Source organism: Saccopteryx bilineata, chromosome 1, assembly GCF_036850765.1.
Source record: "Saccopteryx bilineata isolate mSacBil1 chromosome 1, mSacBil1_pri_phased_curated, whole genome shotgun sequence".
Lineage (NCBI taxonomy): Eukaryota > Metazoa > Chordata > Mammalia > Chiroptera > Emballonuridae > Saccopteryx > Saccopteryx bilineata.
Window position 1 is genome coordinate 364471229 of NC_089490.1, and position 18907 is coordinate 364490135.

General features: G+C 52.9%; 1 protein-coding gene across 1 annotated transcript in view; it reads left to right on the forward strand.

Moving 5' to 3' along the window:
• The window catches only part of OTOG (otogelin), a 77113-nt gene that overhangs the window by 31414 nt on the left and 26792 nt on the right, over nucleotides 1-18907 (forward strand). Inside the window, exons 24-33 of the mRNA XM_066253855.1 lie at nucleotides 1253-1360; nucleotides 3174-3312; nucleotides 4851-4985; nucleotides 5282-5428; nucleotides 5720-5839; nucleotides 8626-8742; nucleotides 9357-9513; nucleotides 12146-12172; nucleotides 14626-14793; nucleotides 17341-17619. Coding sequence (XP_066109952.1) covers nucleotides 1253-1360; nucleotides 3174-3312; nucleotides 4851-4985; nucleotides 5282-5428; nucleotides 5720-5839; nucleotides 8626-8742; nucleotides 9357-9513; nucleotides 12146-12172; nucleotides 14626-14793; nucleotides 17341-17619 — 1397 coding nt within the window. The remainder of the gene's footprint in view (nucleotides 1-1252; nucleotides 1361-3173; nucleotides 3313-4850; nucleotides 4986-5281; nucleotides 5429-5719; nucleotides 5840-8625; nucleotides 8743-9356; nucleotides 9514-12145; nucleotides 12173-14625; nucleotides 14794-17340; nucleotides 17620-18907) is intronic.

Consider the following 18907-nt stretch of genomic DNA (forward strand, 5'->3'; position numbering starts at 1 on the left):
ATAGTTTCTCCCTTTTATTAGAAGGTTTATGCATTTGCATTTAATGTAATTTGATTAGATTTAATATTACTATCTTGTTATTATCTATTTGTTCTAACTTTTTTTTTTTGTATTTTTCTGAAGTTGGAAATGGGGAGGCAGTCAGACAGACTCCCGCATGTGCCTGACCAGGATCCACCTGACATGCCCACCAGGGGGCGATGCTCTGCCCATCTGGGGCGTCGCTCTGTTGCAACCAAGGCCATGTGCAACCAGAGGCCATGGAGCCATCCTCAGTGCCCGGGCCAACTTTGCTCCAGTGGAGCCTTGGCTAGGCAGGGGAAGAGAGAGACAAAGAGGAAGGAGAGGGGGAGGGGTGGAGAAGCAGATGGGCGCTTCTCCTGTGTGCCCTGGCCGGGAATCGAACCCGGGACTCCTGCACGCCAGGCCGATGCTCTACCACTGAGCCAACCAGCCAGGGCCTATTTGTTCTAACTTTTTTTGCCTTCTTTTAGGTTAAGCATTATCTCCTTTATTAATTTTAAATTATATATCTTGGTATTTTTGCAGTTTTTCTAGAGCTTATATGTGGCTTCCATATATCATTTTACCACAAATTAATATTTTACTACTCTATGTGGAATACTCAAAAGAGTATACTTTTATTTACTTCCTTCTCATTCTTATTATTGTCATACATTTTACTTCTGTATATGTTATAAATCCTAAAATTCACTACCATAATTCTTACTCTCAATACTGTTATCTCTTAAAGAAATTAAGATAATTTTTTTTATGTTTATCAACATATTTTTCCATTTTTTGAACTCTTCATTCCTTCATGGGGAGCTGTATTTCCATCTTCCTGAAAAACTCCATTTAACATTTCTTTTGTGCAGGTCTGCTGGTTGCTCTATGATTGATGTGGGTAGGAGGGTCAATGCCTATGACCATGGTCTGTTTATTAGTATACAGCTTGTGCCTGAGGGGCAACTAGCATCTAGCCTGCCTGGGGGATGTGGTTGGTAGAGTTTAGCCTTTGCTTCCTGATGAATGGCAGAGACTACCAGGCTGGGCCAAGTCTGTGTCTGTTTTTTCCAGTTACCAAGGTACCTCTGAACCTCCCTGGAAGGACAGTAGTGAGTACCTGATCAATCTCTTCTAGGGTAAATGCTGAGAGCCACCCCAAGGTATCTCTGTGGTTTCAGAGTCCTCCAAGATGGCAGAAATGGGAAGGGTGCTCTCCTGACCAATGCTTGCTGTGTCCCTACAGCCTACTCAGACACGGGGATGCGTGCTTCCTGCCGGAGGAGTGCCCATGCACTTGGAAGGGGAAGGAGTATTTCCCTGGGGACCAGGTCATGTCTCCCTGCCATACCTGGTAAGTGAGGGTCCCATCCAGAAGCTAACTTCTACCGGGGGAAGGGTGGAGGGTGAATATGGGATGCAAGGTCATGAGCACAGTCTAGCATTCCCCCTCCCACCATTTCATATTCATGTTGTGTGCTTGTGTGTGCTCTGTAAGGGTTTCCTACATATACAAGTGTATGCATAGGAAGATTTTGGGGGCTATTTTTTTGTATTTACATGAATGATTTGTTCAAACATGTATATGAATTTGTACACACACATTTATAATCGGGATGATGTGTTTGCATACTTATATAAATACGTAAGTATGGCCAAAAATCCAAATGCATAGAGTGTATATGTGAATGCACATGCATGTGCATGTATTTGAATATGTATATGTGGGCATTCATAAACCTGAACTGTTAGCGAACATATATAATTATGAATTTGTGTATGTATATAGGTATGTTTATATATATTTGTGAGCATATGCATCTATTTAATATGTGGGGACATGTATGTGCAAGGTGTGTGTATGTGTGTGTGTGTGTGTATGCTCATTGGGTATACAAATTTGTATTTATATGTGCACAAACACATATCTGTAAATGTGTTTTTGTGTTTTCCTATGAATATTTACATGCCTGTATATGAAAGTGAGTATATATGTAAATATATCTTCATACAGTATGTACAGTAGTGACGTCTGCATACATATGTGAGAGTGTGTGCACCTGGATTGGGTGCTATGGAAACAGGGGACTGGTTCTGCAGGGCCTGCTCTGGGCCAAGCAGGTGGGCGAAGGAAGTGGGTAGAGACCCAGGCTTTGGAAGAAGAGTTAATGGGAGTTAGGTCTGGCTCCGAGAGGTGTCTATGGTGGTTATTTTTAAAGCAATTTATTTTCCTGATTTTCACCTATCCTCTGCTTCTGGGAGAGGTAAGAGTCTCCCGAGTTTTGTAAATAATTCAAATGTGGATACTATACCAATAACCCCTCCAAAGGCCTTACAACTCCTGAACAACCAGTGAAGGCTCTCAACTGGTATCTCCCAAGCTGGGCAGGTCCTACTGCGGCCACCTCTGCAGTGCCCCCTGTGGTCTCGCAGCCCTGCAGGGGGCCCAGCCTGGCCTTCCAGGGCCCTGGGAGAGCTCCTCCAACCTTCGATGTGGCTTCAGGATGGAGGCAGTCCTGCCACTGCCTCAGGGGCCAGGGGACATCTCAGGGGCCCCTGAGCCCTGGCTCTTGCCACTCTCCAGTTGGTAACCAAAGCACATTAGCTAGAACAATGGGCGAAGATGGGGAGGGGAAGGAGACAGGACCAGGATGCCTCAGCTCATTCTAATGGAGCCTCCCATCCAGTGGAACCCACATCCTGTCCTGGTCCCACTTCCAGTGACTGTCCAGAGGGATCAGGCTGGGTACAAGATCCTGTGTAAAGTAGCCTGAGGTCAGGCTGGGTGTCCTGGTGCCTGGTCTGGTGTTTCCAAGATGAGTGTGTTCTATACGAGCCTTTCCCAACCACTCAGCATCCTGAACTCTATGTCTCCTGTAAGCCAAAGAAAGACTCCTAGACTGAGGGGTTCCTCTCGTCTTCATGAATGTATACACATGTGACTGTGCACAGGCTGTGTGCCCCACCCACTGTGTCTTCAGCATAAAGTTGGAATCCACAATCCCACCCTCTAGGCTTCTGTTGGAAGTTGCCGATATTTGTTGACTCCCCGCTCAGTGGCACACAGTGAGAGCCCCGTAGGCAATGTCTCTGTCAAGGGTATTCAGGTGGGGGGGGGGGCCCGGGTGGGTGGGCCCTGCGACCTGGTCCGGATGCCTGTGTTTCAGTGTGTGCCGGCAGGGCTCCTTCCAGTGCGCTCTCCACCCCTGTGCTGCCACCTGCACGGCCTATGGCGACCGGCATTACCGCACCTTTGATGGGCTCCCGTTCGACTTCGTGGGTGCCTGCAAGGTGCACCTGGTGAAGGTGAGCTGGATGTGTCTGCTTGGCTGGCTCCAAGGGGACCCAGAGCAGCTGAGGCTGCAGACCTGTCAGGGCATGGTGATGCTCTGGATGCCAGTCTAATGCTGATTGGGTGGACGGGAGATCCAAGCCCCGGGGGTGTGGCTATCAAGAGGTGGAAAGAAATGCTGAAAAGTAAGCTAGAGGCTGGACGGAGCTCACCAGTCATAAAATACCCCACTGCCTGCTCACTCATCATTATAACCTTGTCTGTGATAAGAGTTAATGCTTTTTGAGCTTTTATTATATGCATGGTAGTCTACTGAGAGGTTTTTTTTGTGGATTATTTTACTGAATTCTCACAGCAAACCTCTTGCCCAAAGTCACACAGCTAGGCAGTGGCAGAGCTGGGTCAGGTTTGAACCAAGACTCTGACCTGAGAGTTGGTGTGCATAAGGAGTCACTTGTAAGTCTTTAGCACACCGGAAGGAAGAGGAGTGGTGATGGGGGCGGGGCCTGGGAGAAGCCTGGTGCCCTCCAGAGGGAGAAAAGGGTAACATCAGGGTAGGGAGGAGAGTGCCACAGACATATGAGGGATCTGGGTTTTGCTAACGGCCTGTCTTATTATATATCAGTACTAATAGTAATAATGACAAATCACAAACCTTTTATGGAAAGTCCTATCTGTGGGGCAGACACCATACTGGGGTCTTTTACATAATTTCAATGACTCCACAGACCCCCGTTTCATTTTATTTTTTAAATTTCAAAGCTAATCCATGCTCTTCACCAAAATTTAAACCAATATAAAAACATATTAAAGAACAAACATTCCTCTTCACATCGTTCCTGTTTTCATTCCTTGTTCTTCGCAGTGTGGATCCTGCAAGGTCATTTTCCATCACACACACACATGCTCCTTGTGTAGTTTTTACAGATAGGTTTCTACAGTTTGCTTTTTTCCACTTAACAGCCTACCTTGAACATTATCTCCTATAGTCAGTACCTACTTTTTTCTTTCCTCTTCCTGTTGAATGTTACAGAAAGGACATCCTCTAGTTTGTTTTATTATTTCCCCATTGATGGATATTTAGTTGTTGCCAATATTCAAGTGCTCAGTGAATACTTCTCTGAATGTATCTCTAGACTTGTAGAAGTGAGATTGCTATAAAAAGTTATGTACATAAAATGTTGTTTAAAGTCTATAAATTGCCCTCCAGAAAGGCTTCTACTACCATCCTACCATTATCACTGTATGTAAGACAGTGCCCCTTCCCCCACACTCCTGTCATGTATTCATTCATTCATTCATTCATTCATTCATTCATTCATTCATCAGGTACTTTTTGGAGAGTCACTACATGCTTAAACACTGTACTAGGTGCCCCATAAAGGAAACAGCCTCAGAGAACTGAAGTGAGTTGCCCAAAGTCACACAGCAAACAATAAAAAGTAGAAGTGGATTGACAACCATGTCAGAGTTCGTGTCCCTCTCCCTGCGTGCCTCTCAGCAGAACCTCCTCGCTCCCCGGTTTCACTAAACGAACTTGTTGTCTCCTCAGAGCACATCGGACTTCAGCTTCTCTGTGATTGTAGAAAATGTAAACTGCTACAGCTCTGGCATCATCTGCAGGAAATTTATCTCCATCAATGTTGGGAACTCACTCATCATCTTCGATGACGACTCAGGAAATCCCGTAAGGCCTGGTACAGGTGAAGGTTGTAGGGACAATTTGCAGGCTGACAGGGCTGGGGACAGAAGGGGGCTAAGGACTGGTTGCTTTACCACAGTGACTTCTCTGGGAGCCATTGAGTCAGCAACCCAGACTGAATTCCTTGGCCAGGGTCAGGAACACAGGTCAACGGCAGGGTGTGAGGAAAGCATGGGAGTTGGTGAGGTCCTGGGCCTGGGCAGTGACTTGTAGCCAGGCCCAACTACCCCAGGTGCTGGGGGATACTTTAGTCTCAGGAATGACCACCTTTGTCCCCCTAGAGTCCTGAAAGCTTCCTGGACAAGAAGCAGGAGGTCCACACATGGCGAGCAGGGTTCTTCACTCTGGTGCATTTCCCACGGGAGCACATCACCCTCTTATGGGACCAGAGGACCACAGTGCACATCCAGGCTGGCCCACAGTGGCAGGTAGTTATACGAGTAGTGATCCTCAAGGGGCCCTCTGCTCCTTCCTGGAGCTGAGCCAAGCCACTGGCTGTCCCTGGGTGAGCTGTCCCCTCATGGGAGAGCCAGGAGCATCATGCCTTATGCCTGGGCTCCCCCACCCCTTCTCCTCTGACCTTTTTCCTATTCCTCTTCATACTGTGACCCCAGCTGTTGCTTCTGGGTTCATGTCAGTCTCCTGAGCTCATGGCAACGCCTCTGCACATGTCCACGCTGGAGAGCCTGCAATTGACATGGTGTCCTCTCTTTTTTCAGGGCCAGCTGGCAGGACTCTGTGGAAACTTTGACTTAAAAACCATCAATGAGATGAGGACTCCAGAGAACTTAGAGTTAACCAACCCCCAAGAATTTGGCAGCAGCTGGGCTGCAGTCGAGGTAAAGCCTCCCCCAGCTGGCTGATTCCCTCACTCGGATGGGCCCTGGCCAGTGCTGAGAGAACCCGTCCAGGCCAGGGAACAAGGACGCTGGTGTGAGGCTGCTCCTGCAGCTGTTCCCTCAGCCTTGGAGCTGGCACCCCCAGCCCTAGACTACCCTATGGCCCAAGGACACACACCATCCCATCCCACAGGAGCTGGCAGCCCCAGCCCTAGACTATCCCATGGCCCAAGGACACACACCATCCCATCCCACAGGAGCTGTCAGCCCCAGCCCTAGACTACCCTATGGCCCAAGGACACACACCATCCCATCCCACAGGAGCTGTCAGCCCCAGCCCTAGACTACCCTATGGCCCAAGGACACACACCATCCCATCCCACAGGAGCTGGCAGCCCCAGCCCTAGACTATCCCATGGCCCAAGGACACACACCATCCCATCTCACAGGAGCTGGCACCCCCAGCCCTAGACTATCCCATGGCCCAAGGACACACACCATCCCATCCCACAGGAGCTGGCACCCCCAGCCCTAGACTATCCCATGGCCCAAGGACACACACCATCCCATCCCACAGGAGCTGGCACCCCCAGCCCTAGACTATCCCATGGCCCAAGGACACACACCATCCCATCCCACAGGAGCTGGCACCCCCAGCCCAAGACTATCCCATGGCCCAAGGACACACACCATCCCATCCCACAGGAGCTGGCACCCCCAGCCCTAGACTATCCCATGGCCCAAGGACACACACCATCCCATCCCACAGGAGCTGGCAGCCCCAGCCCTAGACTACCCTATGGCCCAAGGACACACACCATCCCATCTCACAGGAGCTGGCACCCCCAGCCCTAGACTACCCTATGGCCCAAGGACACACACCATCCCATCCCACAGGAGCTGGCACCCCCAGCCCTAGACTACCCTATGGCCCAAGGACACACACCATCCCATCCCACAGGAGCTGGCACCCCCAGCCCTAGACTATCCCATGGCCCAAGGACACACACCATCCCATCCCACAGGAGCTGGCACCCCCAGCCCTAGACTATCCCATGGCCCAAGGACACACACCATCCCATCACACAGGAGCTGGCACCCCCAGCCCTAGACTATCCCATGGCCCAAGGACACACACCATCCCATCCCACAGATTGGTGCATACACCTCCCCTTGGCCGGGCTCAAAGGGAAGAGTGGGGACTGAGAAGAAGACAAATCTCTGTCCTAGGCGAGATGATCACCTAGCAGGAAGGTGAGGCTTGTTGAGTCACGACCACCTTTGTGTCCCCAGTGCCTGGCACTAAATCTGGCACAGAGGAGAAGCGAAGAGAGACCCATATGGGGTCAGGCAACCAGAGAAAGCTTCCTGAAGGAGGTGGGACTAGTGTGGTACTTAAAGGATAGGCCAAAATCGGAAGAAAGAGTGTATCAGAGAGAAGACCTCTGAAAGGGAAACAATATTAGCAGAGGCCGAAATGAGGGAGGCATCCCAAAGGGTTGGGCATGTCTGACTGAGGCTGCCAAGCTGTGAGCACTGAACCTGGATTCTTGTCTCAGATCATCCAGTGACTTGTTGGGTAACCTTAAGTCCCATCTCCTCAGGTCCTCTGTGAAGGGGCTTGAGAGTCAGGAGAGGTATGGTGAATAAATTTCACCTCATGTGATGACACTGATCAGTCAGAAGAGGCTGCCAGGAATGCTGTGTTGAGAAATATCTAAGACTCGTGTCAGGCTCAGCTGGAAGGAAAACTGACTGATTAGTTATGCCTGCCATGGCGCAGCAATGGAGAGTAGTGATAAGAGTGTTACATATTTGCCTTTCCTAGACTGCATAATCTTAGGTTCTTAATTCTCCATTGGGGAGTAACAGAGATGAGCCCAGGTAGACAGGGGGCAGGGGAGCTGTTAGTCATGGCCTGAAGTTCAATGTAATCATAAGGTGGCACAAGGCCGTTCTCACAGCCTCAGAAAGGTATATACTCTACCACATTCTCATCCTGGAGAGGCTGAGTGGGTGACCAACCTTTACTGCTCCCATCCTGTCACCTCCCCACCACTGCTATTTCTCTCTTGCTAATCCCTTTGGGCATTCCCTAGGGGGCTCTAGTGAAAATGGCCCGAGGGAAGAGGTTTGGCAGACATCAGGAAATTGTATTAATTACCTATAGCTGTGTAGCAACACGACCACAGACTTAAGAGCACTCAACCATCCCTGTTTCTGTGGGCCAGGCGTCAGGGCACGGCTTGACTCGGGCCTCTGCCTAGGGTGCCACAGGCTGCAGCGGGCTGTCCGCCAGGACTGGGCTTTCCTTCGGAGGGCAGGCTGGGGAGATGCTGCTTCCCTGCCCACTCACGTGGTTGTTGACAGCATTCAGTTCCTTGCAGCCAGAGAACTGAGAGCTTCAAATTTTTTGCTGGCTGTTGTCCAGAGATGACTCTCAGCTCCTAGAGACCACCCACCATTCCTGCCATGTGCAGTTCCCCAACATGGCTGCTCGCTTCTTCACAGCCAGCAGGGGAGAAGCTCCAGCAAGACAGGCTCCACAAATCATGCAACATAATCACGCAATCACCTACACATGCCCACATCCATCCATCACCTTTGCTGTCTTCTGTTGGTTTAAACCAAGCTCCAGGGCCCTCCTACACTCAGCGGGAGGGGATTATACAAGGACGAGAACACCAGGAGATGGGGACCAGGGGGTCACTCAAAGAGGCTGTCCACCACACCAGGCAACAGGCATCTGAGGGTAGGGAGGTCAGCAGCCCTGCTCTTGTCCTCAGTGCCCAGACACCCTCGATCCCCGGGACACATGCGTCCTGAATCCTCTCCGGGAACCGTTTGCCAAGAAGGAGTGCAGCGTCCTACTGAGCGAGGTGTTTGAGACATGCCACCCTGTGGTGAGTGGGCCCAGCGAGGCCATTCCAGAGCCTGCCCTCCCACTCGGGAACCCCACCCCTGTCATGCCTTGCAAGAGACACCTGCAGTCTAGGGGTAAGACCCATCTCTGCAATTCCCCTGCCTCCAGCCCGCTTGGATGAAACAATCTATCCTGTTTGCCCAGACAACGCAGGACAGACAGCCAGACAAACAGCTTCTGTGCCCTCTCAAGCCTATCTCATTCTGGCTCTTCCTCCCAGTCAGGAAGTTCTTCTGAATACTGATCCCAACCCCCTCACACACGGGCCTCGGCTGCTGCCTGTTCTGCCGGCAGTGGAGACCGGCGAGCTGGTGCTCAGCCCATGCTGCCCCGCCAGGGCCTCGGTGGCAGCTGTCAGACTGGCCTGGGCTGTCTCTGGCCCTGGCTGGCAGTTCATACCCTGGGTCTGTTCCTCAGCCGCCCCTCCAGCCCTGGACCCAACAGCTTAGGCTCCAGCCCCACGCGGGCAGCTTGCTGCCTCCTGTGGTCACTTCGTGCTTCTGCAGCTCCCCACGGCTGAATGGCGCCAGCCGGGAAGCTTAGGGCAGAGCTTCAGGATCTGTCTTCTGACGGCTGACTTCTGACCTTCTCTAGGTTGATGTCACTTGGTTTTACTCAAACTGCCTGACGGACACTTGCGGGTGCAGCCGGGGCGGTGACTGTGAGTGCTTCTGTGCCAGTGTGTCTGCCTATGCCCACCAGTGCTGCCAGCACGGGGTGGCTATTGACTGGCGGACCCCGCGTCTCTGCCGTGAGTGTCTCATCACCCGAGGGGAGAGTGGGGCCCCTCTGCGGGCAGGCCTGGGGGTACCATCACCCTGGCGAACATTCATTGCGTACTTACTATGTGCCAGGTGCCAACTGCTTTGTGTGTATCGTTCATTGAGTTCTTCACCAACTGCCCTATGAAGTAGGACTGTTTATTTCTGTTTCAGAGTTGCAGAAACAGGTTAGAGGGGGTTAAGTAAAATGCTCAAGGTCATACAGGTTAGTAGTGAACCCTGGCCAATACCCTGTGTTCTTAACTACTTTGCCAGAAGAGCTGCTATTTGTGAGCTGTGTGACCTCAGACAAGTCACCCAACCTCTCTGGGGTTCAATTTTGTCATCTGAGAAAGAAGACTAGGCTTGTCCCACTAGGTTTATTGTGAGGATCAATCGGGGCAGTACGTGTGAAAGGCCTTTGTTAGCTGAGACATGTTACCAGAGGCGGCTCAAGATATCAGTATATTTAGGGCAGTGGCGGTCTGCAAATACTTTGGGTTGCACACTCTTACCAAGTAAAAATAGTTTGAGCACACGCGCAAAAGCACATGTAGATACATGTACATATGTATATCATTAGTGTAAATGTATATCACAAAGCAGACACAAAAGTAAATATTTAAAAGATGAAACAAAATCTATAGCATCTTACGCATCTTAAATTATTAATGGATTAGTTCTTTCTTTCTGCATACCAATGATCTTCCTGGTGCAAGCACACCTCACTTTGGGGGGGTGCTATGATTATTACACAGACCTGTGGCCAGACTCTCTGGGTTCAGAACTGAGCTCCAGCAAGCGGGGTGACCCGGGGCACATCGCTTGCAGTCTGAGTTGTCATTGAGGGTTGCAGGAGGAGAACTGTACCTTCCTTGCAGGTTGCTGCGGGATTTAAATGAGATAACGCATGTAAGGCACTTGTCATAGTGCTCTATGCTATTGCTGTCATTTTTCATGGGGACATGGGTGCTGGCGCGTCCTGAGCCTGGGTGGCCCAGGCAGGATGACCTCAGGACGAAGGTGAAGCAGAATTTGCCCTTGGCTTCCCTTTTCCCTGCCTGTTTTTCCCTGAGACCCTTCCGTCGCAGATGCCCCGGGTCCTGCTGCAGCCTGCTTCTCCCTCTGCTTCTCTGGCGAAGATCCTACAGGAGGGAGAAGAGCGCACACATTTAGTGAGGCCCTACTGTGTGCCCGGCTCCATGCCTTCTGTGCCTTAGCCAGGCCCAGGACTAGGGTGAGGCAAATGAGGCCCTCGCTGGGGCACAGCGTAAATTACATATTCAAACAACATGTTTTAAAAATCAAAACTAATGTAACAATAACTTTAATGAACAAAATATCAGCATTTTAAGTAATGACAGGAATAATATTACTGATTTTTCCTTTGCCTCAGGCTCCACTATGACTTAGTGAGGCGCTGGTACTGATCTTGTCTTTATTTTTAAATTTTGATATTTTATTCATCATGGATATTTTACATTAGTTTTGAAATTTAAAAAACATTAAATAAAAAATATGTATCTTGATTGCTGAGATTTTTGATGGGTCCTTAGATATTGCATTGAGGTGGGCACTCGCCTTACCCCTGTCCAGGCGTCACAAGTCTATGAGGCAGATGCTAGTGGTGGTCCCATCTTATAGGATGGCACTAAGTTACAGAGAGGGGGAGTAAGTTGTCCCAGCATGCACAGCGGTGGGTGAGAGAGATAGAGTGGCCCCGGTCTGACTTTAGAGAGCTGGCTCTTGATGGCTCCTCAGGGCTGCACCTGCCATTTACCTGGTACACATTTGAAACCAGAGGCTTGGAGATCTTCTAACTCTCCAGTCCACAGGTGAGGAGAAGCAGATACTTGCTCATAGCAACACAGCAAATCAATTTTCTGACCTCTAGTCCTTTTTCCAGAGGGCATGACAAATGCAAAGGAATAGTGTTGATTAGGGGGTTGGGAGTGTTGGGTGGAGTTGGTGGGTCTCTGAGACCATACCTCTAAATGGAGAAGCTCCTTCTCAACCATTACCCAGGTTTCTCCAGCTGATTGTTCATAGCCTTGCTCTGGGATTGAGGTTCCCAGTTTACCCCAAAGGACTGAGGACTCAGGCTGAGGAGCCAGCCAGGGAAACAGGCCGTGTTAGTAGTCTTGGCCACTAGAGGGCGCGCTGAGCACGCGTTTGGAGAAGCTTGCGAAAAGCTTGATGGAAACGGTACCCAGGAACTTTGGATCTTGGAGGGCCTGTCCCTTCCCACTGAAGGCTCTTGGCAGACAGACTTCTATTGTGTGCTTACATTTCTCTGGGACCTTCCACAACATTTCTGATAGTAACTTCCACCCCTCGGTTCTATTCTTGCCCTTTGGGGCCATACAAAACATAATTTTCTGCCTAACATCCATCCATCCATCCATTTGATAAATGCTGAGTGCCTACTCTGGGCCAGGCTTTGAGCTTTGTGCTGGGAGCACAGAGAGGGTCCAGTGTATATCCTGTATCTCAAGATATTTGGATCTAACGTCCATGCCTGAATCTGGAAGTTTGGGAGGCAGGAAGAGCTGGGACGCTAGGGGCCTTGGCTCTGCCCACCTGTTACAGCTTCTTAAGAAGGCTCTGCTCTCTCTCTTTCAGCATACGACTGTGACTTCTTTAACAAAGGTAAGCCCGTCCTCCCCAAGTGGAGCCTCGGGGGCTGGGTACTGCCAGCCCTGTCCTAATGCCACAGCGGCATCAGCCTTCCTGAGGCCCTGCTGTCCCTGGCAGGGCTGTGACATGGGCAGGGAGAGGCCCCATCGTGCAGAGAGGCCCTGACAGTGTGGGGCCCAGGGGTGCCCAGCACTCTGTCCCCCGCGGCCTCTTTGAAGCCCAGGCCAGGTCAGCTTCCTGGGGAGTGTGCTCACCCAGGGCCGCTTCTACAGGAAGCAGAAGCCCCACTCGCACCAGCGGGCTGCCCCACGACCTTAGTAAACTAGCTCTTCCAGCCCACGGAACACCGTCCCGGGTGTGCCGAAGTTTGCGTTGGCAACGGCAAGTGCAAGCCACTCTCCCTGAGGATGGCCGGGCTCAGCTCAGGTTCATCATCCGATTTAGCCGAGGCCACGGGATTCCGGGATGTGCCCCCACCTCTGCATTAACTAGGTGAAAACAGGTTATGACTGAAGACCCCAGGGGGGCCAGTGTCCAGCGGGATAGAGCCAATTAGTCAATGTCATCACTGGGGCCAGGTGGGCTGTGCGGGCAGGGCTGCCCGGGAGTAGCTTTCAGCACCGATCTCCGTCCAGATGGGCCAGAGCCAGACCTTGGCAGAGGTAGACACTGCCCACCCCCATTCCCCATTCCCATCCCTTCCAGGCACCAGCCTGCTAGGGGAAGACCAATGTGAGTTTGGGCCCAAGGCCTCGTCCTCTTGTCCAGTTACCTGCATTATCGTATTTTGGTTTGAGAAAGAGGATAGCAGGTAGAATAATAGGGGATCGATTAGAGACAAAGACACCAGGCAGGGGTTTGAATGGTGAGGCCTGGGCCACGGTGTAGCGTAATTCACAGGGACTGCAACCTGCCTTGTTATTCCCCAGGGGCTCCTGATGGCCAAACACCTCTACCCCCTAAAAAAATAAATCTGTAGTGGGAGAATTGTGGTCCCTGGGACAGGCAGGGTCTGTCTGTCTGACATCAGGCAAGACATTTCAGCAAGACAGCTCTGAACAGTTTTCTCCCTTCTGTGGCATTTGGGTAGCAGTAACTGGCAAACGACAAGCTGTTTCTAGCATCCTCCACCTACCCACCCTCCCACCCACCTATCTATCCCTTGCTCTGCTTTTCTACCCACATTTTCTCTGGTCCAGGCCCTTGCCGGGTGCTGGGGAGCCAGTGGTCCCCGAGAGCTGTCCCATTGGTGCCCTGGAGCTGGCCCACACCGACTCTAGAACCAATCGTGTGTTCCTAACTCCGCATTCAGTTGGTAGTTTAAAACTGACCACTGGTGGGAGTATTTACACCATACAAATCAGCAAACATTACAAGTTGGGGTTTTGTTTGTTCAGTTTTTGAGGGCTGATTATTAACTATTTACCAGCACAGCACAGCCTGTCTCCTGTCTAGCAGAGGAAACACACATGCACCCCAGGTCAAGAGCCCTCATAAGAGCCGCAATCAGTGTGTGCTGGCTCCCAGGGCTAGTGGAACGCAGCGTGGGTGGGGTGCTGTGTGTGTGTGTGTGGCAGGAGAGGGTGCAGGGACAGCTTCACCAAGGAGGTGGCAGATGAGCTGGGCCCCAGAGTGTGAGGAGGCATTTGCCAGGCACACAATGGGAGGGTTACTCTGAGTGGGGTGCAGCATGAGTGGAGACACGAGGTAGGACCCAGCACGGTTCTTTCAAGAAGAACAAGAGAGGTTTAGTGTGGCTGGGGCATGGGTGTGGGGAGGTGAGGGGTAGGCATGAAGGGCCCTTGAATCCAGCTGGGCTCTTGGATTCTGTCCTGAGGGTAATGGGGAGCTACTGATGAGTCCCAGCCGGGAGTGTGGCTAGGAAGGTGACTCAGGTCCTTTGGGGAGGAGGTGGGGAGCACACCAGAGGCAGGGAGGTCAGTTACAAAGCTGTTATAAGTGTCTAGGAAACCAACCTATACTGACAACTGCAGGAACTTAAGAGACACAACAGTGGCATGTGCTTGGAATACGGAGACATTGATGTTGAGCCCAAGCTCTCTAAGCCTTGGGTGGGCAGAGACCAAGTCTGATATCTCCTCCCAGTGGCGACCCTGAGCAGAGCAGTGGCTGGCATTCTAGAGTCTCAAGTGGTGGGACAGGCCCATGGAGAGACTTCTGAGGGCCCAGATGACCCCCAGGGGTGACCCTTGTTCCCAGGCTTCCTAGGAAATGATTCAGGCTCTATGCAGAGGGCCAGTCCCCACTGAGGGCTGACAGCTTGGGGTTCCTGTCCTTTCTTCTCATGGAAATCACGGTCCCTAGGGCTTGGGGTGAGGGAAGTGGTCAAGGGCACCTCCTTGGCACCCTTCCCTATTGACACTTCTGGCAGGGTGGGCAGATAGGGATGGGAGGTGGGCAAAGGCCCAAGGTGGCAGGCCTTAGGACTGTCCCTTTCTTTCCAGCACTAGGTAAGGGTCCCTACCAGCTGGCCAGCCAGGTGGCTGGTGGTGCCCTGGTGGCTATGAAGGCGGCAGGTGGGGCCATAGTCCTAGTGAGCGTAGAGGATGTGGCACCAGGGGACCTTGTGAACTTCCTGCTGGCGGCTGCGCTGGACAAGGCCAAGGCGCACGGTAAGGCCCCTCTTGGGGAGCCGGTTGTCAGAGGAGGGAAGATGCTGAGGCTCCGAACCATCTGCAGTGGCTGAAGAATTCGGGGCTCCAACAGGTGCTCCTTTTCCAGCTGAGACAGGGTTTCACGTCAGCCTCTTAGCTTCTTGGAAGAGACACTTCCCATCTCCTTCCTGAAAGATGCTTCCGGGAGGGCCAAGGTCCAGATGCGCCTTTGTACTTAGCTTTACACAGTAACTGTGCCCCAGAAAAGCCCTACTTCCTGCTTCTCCTCCTCCTCCTCCTCCTCCTCTTCCCCCTCTGCTCCCCTCCCTTTTTAAGGCTGGATAGACTTTAAATGCCAAGGGAGTTCTGGCCGCTGTCCTGACTCTGGCGGGGACTCCTCCTGTGAGTGGAGAAGCGGGCTCTTGCTTTCTCAGGTTGTGATCCTGAGTTCCGGGCAGGTGGGATGCAGACTGGAGCCTCCTGGGTCTTGGACCACCACGAACCCCCGAAGCTTAGCTTTGGCTTCAGAGTCCAGTGGTGCTTGAGTGGTGGCCGACCCCTGCCCGGAGGGGAGTGACCCCTGAGTGCTGTTTGTGCTGGGCCTCGGGCCAGCCAAGGCCTCGGCTCACCAGCTCCAGGGAGCCTTCTCTTCTGTGGCCATTCGTGCGTGTTTCTGGGTGTGGCCACTGTGAGCAGGGTTTCTCCCTGTAACTCCCGCTGGCCCCATATACTCAGGATCTTCCTCATCACAGGGATGGTCCACGCAGCCTGGCCCAGCACCCACTGGAACCTTGAACCCGGACACTTCTCAGAGTTCATCCCAGTCCAAGAATTGAAGTTCTCAGATTCTCAGGGCCTGCCACTTATCTCGTTCTGAGGGTCTATTCCCCTCTATCTTCCCCCCTCCATCCCCTCTCTCCTTGCTTCCCTTCCTTGCGCTGAGTCCCAATCCCATGCCAGGCACAGAGCTGGGCACTGGGAAATCAGGGAGGGAAGAGGCACCACCTTGCCCACCGAAAGTTTGCAGTCCCGTCCAGGAGACAGACAGGGTCAAAGGCTGTCCCAAAGCCCATGGGAACACTTAGGAGAAGCCCCGGACTCACCTTCGGGAGGCAGGAGAGGCTTCTTAGAACAAGCGATGTTCCCCTGAGGGGTGGGAAGGAGTAAGGAAGGGACTCGTCAGCTCAGCTCAGGAGGTAGATCTTCATGCGGAGGGCAGTGTCCGGGAGCCATGGAGGGCTTGTAAGAAGGGAGAGACACCCCAGCTCCTGCCCAGCTCCAGGCACACCAGGGTCCCCAGCTATAGGTGATGTTCGTGGTGGTGTGAGCTGTGGGCACAGTTAGAGGTGCCAGGAAGGATCATGTCACTATACAAGGGGACCTGGGAGTGAGGAGCCAGGCACTGAGCCATGGGAGGGCCAGAAGTACCCCACCAACCCCAAGAGAACACTTCCTCCATAGACATTGCTGGTCCCCAGATCTGTTGGTCCTGATTGAAGAAGGGTGTCTCACAACCTTTCGGATGTGATAGGCTGCCTGTGAGTGGCAATTTTCTGTTCTCCATTTCATATTTTAGTCTAGTAAGTAAGGTCTACTCCAGAGGGGGTGTTGGTAGCCTGGCCTTGGAGAACATCACTGTGGGGAGGACCACCAGAGTCCAGCCCCCATCTCAGTCAGGCTTGGATTTCGTGGGTAGCTGAAGGCAGGGTGAAGACCCAGTGAGGACCCACCCCCCACCCCCTGCACTCCATCCTGCCCTTCTACCCCCACCTCCCACCCCCGTACTGTGTCCAAGGTACTGGACGATAGCAAAAGAGAAAATGCCTTCCAGGTGTGATCCAGGGTGGCTGCATGGGGGTGTCCCTTGCATTGGGCCTTGAAGAATGGGAAAGATTATGGTGGGAAAAGATAGAGAGTGGAGAATGTCCTGGGCAGGAGGGGAGCTATCCACCCAGCAGTGAGCCCCTCTCTCTCGAAATGGGCCCTTGTGGAAAGGCCAGGTAGAAGCAGCTCTTGGCCCTGGGCAAGCCCCTGCCCCTCTCCGGGACAGTTTTCCTATCCATGGGTTGGACTCAGAGCCCCCTCGTCCCACCAGCTCTGACTCTCTGGGATTCTGTGAGGAGCAGGACGGAGCTGCAGTACCTGAAACCTGACAAATGACCAAGCCTCAGCTTGTCCAGTACAACCAATGAAACATAACTCCACCAGGGTGGCCGTTCCTCTCTGTCCTGCTCCCTGCTGGCACCCTGGCACCTACAATTGTTCCTGGCCCACGGACGGTCCTCAAAAATGTTTGTGGAGGGAAGGGAGGGAGAGAGGACAGGAGGAGCTTGACAGTGGGTGGCTTTTCTCACCCTCCGTCTTCCCTGGGGCAGAGGAGGTGGGCACAGAGGGCACCAGCAGGTGGAAGTGGGGCTGGGGGAGACGGAGCAGGCATGAAGAAGCAAGGCCCAGTTACTCCACCAGGGGGCGCCATCTTGTGTCACAGAGAATGCAGACTGATGCTGGGTCTGCCCCCATCTGGAACCCTGTCTGCGCTGACCTTACCCATGTGGCTCTTTGCAGACCTGGATGTGGTGTCCCTAGAGGCAGCAGACAGACCCAACTTCTTCCTCCATGTCACAGCCAATGGGTCTCTGGAACTGGCCAAATGGCAGGGCAGTGATGCCTTCCACCACCACGCCTCCTTCTCACTGCACCGGGGGACGTGGCGGGCAGGCCTGGTGGCCCTGGAGTCCCTGGCGGAGCCTGGGTCTTTCCTGTATGTGTCAGGCCCCGTGCTGTCCCTGCGGCCGTATGAGCACACGGAGGTGTTCCGGCAGGGCACACTCTTCCGCCTCCTGGGTACGTACTCACCCTGCCATCCCCTCCCCCAGTCCCTCAGTCACCGCCCTTCCTGCCGCTTCCCACTCCACTTCCAGTTGCCCCTGAGAGATGGCATCCTCACTCTCCTGGCACAGGGAGACCACTTGGGTGCAGCCCCTGCGATGGGAGGTGTCCTGGCCTCCACGTTGGTGGCCAGGGAGCTGTGGGCAGTGTGGCTTGGGGCTCAGCCAGCTTTCTGGGTCTTGCCTACTCCCACAGGCCATTTACACAGTCTAAAAATAGGGCGGCCTTTGTGGAAGTGAGGGGAGAAGGGATCGTGGTTGCCACTGCTTGCTTAGCCTTCTGGCTCAGGTTTCCTGCTGATGGGGGCACATGCCTGCCCTGCGAGCCAGCAGCCCCTCCCTGCCCCCTTGGAGGCCCAGGACCCTGAGCAGGGACGGGGCAGCACCAAGTCCTTTCCAGCCAAGACTGAAAAGGGCCCCAGGGCTTTGCCATTCCCCTGATAGGTGTGTCTGTCCCCAAACTCCTATGCTCTGCCTGAACCCTGGAGGAGGTGATCACAATTTCTTTATCACTCCGGGCCGGCCTCTGTGTCCTATATGTGCACATGTGTGTTCATACCTGTGAAGGTGCCTCATACTGTATGATGGACCCACACGTGTATCCAGCCAGGTTTTTCACTTATCACCCCCTATCCCCACCACGTACACACACATGCACATGCACATGCACACATGCACATATACTCACACGTGCGCGCACACATGTGCACGCACACCTGCACACACACGCATACACCAGGGTTGGGCCGGCTCATTCTTACATTCAGTAGTCATCTACCCAGCCCACCAAGAGCCCCGCCTAGGACAGATTCATCACTGGCTGAGATGGCAGGACAGCGTCTCTTTCGGGAAGACACTGGGGCGGAGTGGAATGAGGCCAGGCTTTGAAGCCAGACAGCTTTAGGTTCAGATCCTGACCTCAGTCCGTGGCACTCAGAGGAGAGCCCCGTTCTCCCTGACTGTGTCTTCACCTGAAAAATGGGGGTATTTGCCTTAGAAGGTTATTGTGAGATGACTGATTGTATCTCCTGAGCTTTGCTCTGGGCCTGGCTCAGAGTTAAGTTCTCGGTTCTGGTCCCAAGGATCTTGGAAAAGCAGGTTTCTTCATGGTCAGCAGCAGTGTGGGGATTAGGAAGTCAGGAAGGGGCCGGCAGGGTGGAGCCTCTTCCTCCAGCCCGCTGTGGAGCAGAGACCTGTCACTCATGCCAAGGAGGTCTGGGGTCTCGTCTGCCTTGAAGCCCCTC